This window comes from Henckelia pumila, chromosome 1, assembly GCF_033568475.1.
Source record: "Henckelia pumila isolate YLH828 chromosome 1, ASM3356847v2, whole genome shotgun sequence".
NCBI classification, from domain to species: domain Eukaryota; kingdom Viridiplantae; phylum Streptophyta; class Magnoliopsida; order Lamiales; family Gesneriaceae; genus Henckelia; species Henckelia pumila.
This window is the reverse complement of record NC_133120.1, coordinates 162956013-162964038: the sequence shown is the minus strand read 5'-3', so window position 1 is coordinate 162964038 and position 8026 is coordinate 162956013. Positions and strand designations below refer to the sequence as shown.

The following is an 8026-nucleotide window of genomic DNA, read 5'->3' as shown; positions in this document are numbered from 1 at the left end:
ATCATCCTATGGTTTCCAAGCCTCTCGACCGCTCTGTAGTCTGAGAAGCTCAACTCAACTATACTCAGTGTTGAAGAGACCTGAAGCTGCTCTGAAAGCTTCCACCAGTCTGATAAGAACTGAGAATCTTATCTGTGTAAATCTAGGAGTTTCGGATTAGGCATTGGATAAGTCCTAAGTCTGAAGTGGGTGTATTACAAGACGTTGTAATAACCAAAGTCTTCTAGTGAATTCCTTCCTAAGTGGAAGAAGGGGAGACGTAGAAGGATTAAGCCTTCGAACTTCCATAAAATCGTGCTTTAGCCTTTACTGCCATTTATCTTACATCCTGCTCATACATTGCTTTATAAACTTTGCATCACTAAAATCTCTGAACTAGTTCCGCACAATTTAAGTTGTTCAAAACGTTTTAGAAGTTGAGAAAACAGATTAAGTGAACTAAACCTCACTTGATCATTCTTTTCTAAAGAAGGAGAAGAAAAGTTTCAGAGTGTATTCACCCCCCCTCTACCCTCTGAACCGATCCCAACAATAGTAATATGACTAAAAATGAAAAAATTCAAGTTACATGATTGAAATAACAAATTCACCATTAACATGACTAAAAATGAAAAAAAAAAATGATCATTGTATTATTTCAGTTGATTTCATAATAAATAATTAAAATTTATATGATTTTTATTATAAGGTCGTAAATATCTCAATAATTATAAAAAATAATAAATACATATACATATATATATTATATAAACAAAGTGTCACCACGTGCTGTTTACTAGTTATATTATATATAGCGAGCAAGAAATATAATAATTAGCATTCAACTTTACACTGAGATTCATGTCCTCATTAACTAACATATCAAAGAAAAACAAAATTATTAAAAAAAAAAAAATCAAAGAGGACAACTTTATCCATTGAAGAATTATGTTATCTGCGAACAATTGGAATGTGCTTGATTTCATCCCTGTCTTGTCCTTGTTCTTTATCATAACGCTCTCGCAGATAGGGACAACCACCGATATCTAAAATTTGAAGGGGCAACGCCGCCTTGCGCAGGAGACGATGTGGCAATGCCCTTAGCTTCCAACAATGCTTAATTTCCAACCGATTGAGGCGTGGAAGTACAGAGGACAAGATGATGATGTTTTCATCTTCTCCTATGTCTTCCCACTCTCTCAAACGATGACAACGAATTAACCTCAAAGTCAACAAATTGGGGAATGATATTGCTGCTTCTGTTCTACTTTGTAGTCCAAAGAACTCCACACTCAAATGTGCTATTTCCAATTCATTTAAATTAAGATGTTCGAGGAAAGGGAAGTTCCTCAGGGAATGCAAAACATCCATATCCTTTCCTCTCCCTCCAATCTCGAGTTCCCTGAGATTGATGAGCGTCGAAATCCAGTTGGGTAAATAAGACCCATAAAAATTAAGACCACGCAAGTTGGGAGATGGTTGTAGAGCATCTATTACTCTTACCCCAACCTCCCTTCCACAATATACTTTGAGATGTTCAATAAATGTCTTGTTTTTCAAGTTGGCGTTAATATCACATCCATCATCCATATCCTCTATTTCAATTGCTAAATATCCTCCAATCAAGTTCAAATCCTTCAAATACCCCAGCTTATTGCCACGTCCTCTTCCACAACCGAAAAAATCCAAGCTTCGAAGATTCACTAGTTTCTCCAATCCCTCCGTAAACTCAAACTTTTTTGAAGTTCCATAAACAAATAGATGCCTCAAGTTCACGAGTCTATTGATCCCGTGCGGAAGTCCAGAGAGATAGCCACACCATCTAAGGTCCAGTGTTTGCAAATTATACAAATCACATATGGACTTTGGGAGCTTTACTAACAAATGATTCAAGCTAAGATCCAAGGATCTTAGGTGAATTAAATTTCCAATTTCCTCAGGAATATCTATCAACTCACAATAACTTAATTGTAGTGATTTGACCCTTTTCAAATGCTTAAACAAAATTTGAGGAATCCTGTTTTGTTTGAATATAAAAGTACATAACTTTTCTAATTGGAGATGGGAAATCATATCCACGGTGGTATTTTCTCCAAACTCCAGCAAGTTTAGATGACGGACATCTTTCACCACCCTTGCTTGGATATTTTCAGCAATCAAACATTCATTCTTTGTTAAGAACAGGGCAAAATCGTGTACAAGATCATGCATTTTACACGATGTGATGCGCTCCACTCTTACCACATCTCTTCCGAAATCTTGGAAGAAAGAACGCATTGCTAGATCCTGAAAATATTCTCGACCTTTAAGTTCCATGTCACCGGAAGTGCCATTTGAGTACAGAAATCCCTGCGCCATCCAAATCCTTATCAATTCATCGACATTTATGTCGGAATCCTTGGGAAAGATGGCACAATAGGAGAAACAACGTTTCACAGCTGGGTGTAACTCGTTGTAGCTCAATGCTAGAAAGGGGAAAATATTTGTTCGCACTTCATCCATTTCCCACACCTTACTCTTCAACACATTTTCCCACTCTTGAAGGCTGCTTTTGAAACTCAATAGACTCCCTAAAGTCTTAGCAGCCAACGGCAAGCCCTTGCATTTTAATGCTATCTTATAACCAATTTCTTCAAGCATGTGACAGTCACCTTCATTTCTATCATGAAACGCAATTTTGCTCAAGATTGACCAGCAATACGAATCTGATAATGGATTAAGTAATTGCATTTGAGTGCTTCCCATTATCTTTGCAACCTTTTCTTTCCTCGTTGTCACCAAAATTCTACTCCCAGGGCCAGTACCATTCTTGCTCAAAGCGATCTTTAGTGGAATCCACATCGTGGCATCATCTAACCAAACATCATCTAAGACAAGAAGGAATCTTTTTCTTAAGATGGAGTGTTCAATAGTTTGCAGTAATTCCTGAAGCTGAGACATATTAGGAAAATTCCCACCAACAGCTTCTAAGATTGCTTTCGCAATCTTGATCTGGTCGAAAGGATGAGAGACACATACCCAAATCTTGACATCAAAGTGATCCTTCACGATATTATCATTGAAAGCAAGTTGAGCCAGAGTGGTTTTCCCCATTCCTCCCATCCCTATTAAGGACACAATTTGGATGCCATCTTCTTTCACAGGCGGCAACAATTTCTTCATTAGTAACTTGAGATCACCATCTCTTCCTTGTACTTCAGAAACATCCACAAATGACGTAGATGTGATTCGCTTGAAATCTTGAGATACTCGGCTCAAATTGGGAATGAATTTGAATTCATTCTCATTTTCTTGGGCAATTACATCCAGCCTCTCGTTTAGTTTCTTGATGTCTTTGGCCATAGTTCGACGCTCTATACTTTGTCTGAAGCACAAGCAAAGAGATTGGAGAAAGGAACTTACCTTGTGCAGCAGTGATTGTGAATCATCATCGTCGTCCAATTCGTCGAGCCGTCGCTTCTGAATCTCCGCATCCCACAGATCCAACACCTCGTCGATGTCGTAGGAAATATCTTGAAGCTTATCCAGCCAACTTTTGACCTTCCGATCCGTTACTCCTTGCTCCTCTGCATCCAACAGCACATCTTGAATCTTCTTCAGTTTCAGTGCAAGCTTTTCAGCTTCATCGTTGGCGTTCAACATCAAGCACACCTCTTCTCGTACCTTCTTCTCGATTATCGGAGCCAATCGATTCAACACCATTGAAATGCTAGCATCCGCCATAGGATTATTCACGACGCAAAACCCAGAGACAAATTCAGAAAATTGTAGTGGTCAAACAATGCAAATTGCTAGCTATACAGAACACACTACTGAGACGAATGAAAAGTTTTAAATTAACAAAACGCAAGTGGGCATGCAGGCCAACAACCCACCCCATTAAATTATTAACGAATATGTATATCAGTTGGCATGCACGTTTTTATATTATTCTGAAGGAAAATAGTTGTTTTGTTTATCAACTTGTTGCCAATCCAGTGTTCTGAAACTATAGATCAGTTTGGATATAATAATATATATTTATTATATATATATATATATACTAACTATATTAATATATAATTTCATTTATTATATAAAAGGATTTCTATGACACCGACTTTATAATAACGTGATATGATATATATTATTGTGTATTTATATACTAAGCATATTCGAATAATTTCATGTTATTATATAAAAGGATGTCTATGACATCGATCTTATAATAATGTGATATGATATACATAATTGTTTAATTATAATTATTATTATATGCATCACATGATTATCACAAATTTTTATTCAACACATAATCAATTTTTTTTCTATAATTTTTTTCGAGAAATTTTATAACAATATATTAGGAATCAAATTTAAAACAAAAGGATGAAATCACAGATCTACTGAAAAAATCTTCATTCTTTCTAAAGTTTCGTCTTGGTTGTTGGACCTTCAAAATGTTGAGAATCAAAGTCGAGGACCAACATTTATAAGGTACACAAACTCATATCATATTCGAACTTTCTAAAGAAATATACGTACAGGGAAGGATGTGTTGAATATACCAATCAACTTGACTTTGATTCTGCATGGATTGGCATTCAATAAAAGATAAATTCCTTACTGCTCTTAGTTGCTTTTATATCTTTCTATTCTATTGATTGTGAGAGCATCTTAGAAAATAAATTGTTGCGTCTGTATGTGGCTTCAAACCAACGTCGTCGGAAGCATGTAGTACAATCATTTTCGGAGCCAATCGATTCAACACCATTGAAATGTTAGCATCCGCCATTGGATATCGGGTTCTCGTTGACTGATGAATTCAAGAGGCAAAACCCGGAGATAAATTCAGAAAATTATAGTGGTCAAACAATGCAAATTGCACTACATGAATAGAAAAAACAAGAACACCTCTGATTGAAAAGTTTTAAATTAACAAAACGCAAGTGGGCATGCAGGCCAACAACCCACCCCATTAAATTAACGAATATATATCCAGTGTTTAATGTAAAGTACTATCCAACTTCTGAAGGAAAATACTTGTTTTGTTTACCAACTTCTTGCCACTCATGTTAGCTTAATGTAAAGTACTATCCAGTGTTTAAAAAGTTTTAATTAACACTCTCACACCCGCTTTTTAAAAAGAAATATTTTATTTCATTTTTCGAATGAAAATATTTTTATAAATATATATATATATATATATATATATATTTATATATCTATTATCTATTTCTATTACTACTATAAAAGTATAAATATAGGGACAAAGTTTTACATTGTGTATATACATATTTACCCTTTTATTCTATATAAAAGGGATAATAATGAGGGTTATATTTGTAAAATTACAAAAAAAAATAGGGACAAAGATGTAAAATGCACAACAAAATAATTTCACCTTTAAATTCTATTTTAATGGTCTCTATTTAATTCAATAACTTCCACTTTAGTTTTATCCTATTATTAATTGTGTCAAATATTTGTCATATATATAATTTATATTTTTTTTCTCTTTAGTCCATGTAATTTGAAATATTCTAATATAAATTTCTTAATAATATATTAATATTATTTAATCAAGGAATAGATTATTTTCATCGAACAATAGTATATTAAAATTTTTGCAAAATAAACAAAGATATAATTAAATGCAATACACAATAATTTCATTTATAACTTCTATTTTAATGACATATATTTATATTCTATTTTAATGGTCTCTATTTAATTCAATAACTTCCACTTTAGTTTTATCCTATCATTAATTGTGTCAAATATTTGTCATACATATAATTTATATTTTTTTTCTCTTTAGTCCATGTAATTTGAAATATTCTAATATAAATTTCTTAATAATATATTAATATTATTTAAGCAAGGAATAGATTATTTTCATCGAACATGTATTAAATTTTTTTGCAAAATAAACAAAGATATAATTAAATGCATTACACAATAATTTCATTTATAACTTCTATTTTAATGACATCTATTTAATTCACATATTTACCCTTTTATTCTATATAAATGGGATAATAATGAGGGTTATATTTATAAAATTACAAAACTATAGGGACAAAGATGTAAAATGCACAACACTATAATTTCACCTATAACTTCTATCTTAATGACCTCTATTTAATTCTATAACTTCCACCTTAGTTTTTTTTTTTTAAAGGGTTGACCCCGAAGGGGACCCCATTCCACATGAGTCAGAGGCCAATTGGCTCATGCGGAGGGTAAATCGAGGGATGTGCATGAGCGGCAGGGACCTGAAGGAGGGAGCACATGGCCCAATCCCTAGAGCATACCCCCCATAATATTTCAGCAGGGAATATGCTCCACACGAGGATCGAACCCGCAACGCTGGAGAATTTCTTTCCACGTCACCTCAGGCCTTACCAACTCGCCTATGCCCCTTTGGGCAACTTCCACCTTAGTTTTATCCTATTATTAGTTGTGTCAAATATTTGTCATACATATAATTTATATTTTTTTTCACTTTTGTCCAAGTAATTTGAAATATTCTAATATAAATTTCTTAATAATATATTAATATTATTTAAGCAAGGAATATATTATTTTCATCGAACAATAGTATATTAAATTTTTTGCAAAATAAACAAAGATATAATTGTTGGAGAATCAAACTCTAAAATTTCGGTGATTACAAAGTCAAAACAAAACCAAGTAAATAAATTAATCGGACCCATCAAATATTAAAGAATAAAGATCTCTATGAAAGTTGCCAGATCAAAGTAATGTGATGCAGATCAAACTACACCGGAGCGATTGACACAAGATCTAAAATGGTCAACAACCAGATCAAAGCCTTGTCAGAAATCTACCCGTTGCTATCATTGAAGAAAACGACAAACTCATTTAATGAGATTTTGAACGTTGATCGGCCTTCACTCTAAGTCAAGATTTGTGAGCCATTTATGAGATATGCTGGCAGCTCAAAATCAGAAAGTGTTGGCGGCTCACTGATTACTTTTTGATGACTATATATACAAGTATTTCGAAGATTGAAGTCACGAGACCAAAGAGTGAAAATTACAAAGCAATCGAATTTTGAAATAGCCTTCACTCAAACTCAGAAACTTATCAGATCAAAGTCTCGATACTCTGAGTTATAATATCTCCCAGATCGATCAAAGCTCAAAGAAATATTTCAATTCGATCCAGATCAAAGTCATATAGCTTTCCAGATCAAATCAACGAAGCATACTCTGTTGCTTCATTTTGTAAATTTTAAGTAGAAAAGTTGTTCTGCTTTGAGTTAGAATATTGCTAGGAGTTTCTTTCAAAAGATTGATTGGATTGGATTTGTACAAAGGGATTGTATAAGTCAAAGTCTTCTAGTGGAATCCTTCTGAAAACAGAAGAAGGGGTGACGTAGGAGAATTCATCTCCGAACATCCAGAAACAAATCTATCTCTCTACTGCTTTTATTCCATTTCATCTGCATTAGTTCTTATAAGTGTTCAATCTGCAAGGAAGATTACTTCCGCCTGACTTGGTCAAAATCTTTCAAGCAGATCAAAAGTTTTAAGCAAATAAAACTTTCATCTGATTCTAACAAATCAGATCGAAGTACTCTGAAATTTTTTAATTGTGTATTCACCCCCCCTCTACACATATTTCGATCATAACAAGTGGTATCAGAGCGGTTTTTGCTTATCACCTGAATCGTCTCTTAATCTATGGCATCTTTAGCTATGACATCGTTTAGTAAAATTCCTATGTTTTCAAAAGAAGATTATGATGACTGGAAAATTCGTATGCAGGCACATCTATCAGCACTGGATGATGATATGTGGTTCATTGTAATAGATGGACCAATGAAGATTATGAAAGTCAACACTGCTGTTGCTATTACTGAAGGTGCTCCTCAGATGATAGAAAAACCTCGATCTGAATGGACTTCTGAAGATAAAAGGAAAGCCAATCTTGACAATGTTGCCAGAGATATTCTATACAAAACTCTGGACAAAAACATGTTTAGCAAGATCAAAAGCTGCACTACTGCCAAAGAAATATGGGAAAAGCTCACTCAATT

The 8026-nt window shown here is 33.9% G+C and overlaps 1 protein-coding gene across 1 annotated transcript; it reads right to left on the bottom strand.

Annotated features, from left to right (window-relative positions):
• Positions 1-774: 774 nt before the first annotated feature.
• Positions 775-3753, bottom strand: LOC140875308 (putative disease resistance protein RGA4). The gene has a single exon (XM_073278970.1). It carries the CDS (start codon positions 3700-3702, stop codon positions 931-933), a length of 2772 nt encoding a protein of 923 aa, XP_073135071.1. The 5' UTR covers positions 3703-3753; the 3' UTR covers positions 775-930.
• Positions 3754-8026: the final 4273 nt, after the last annotated feature.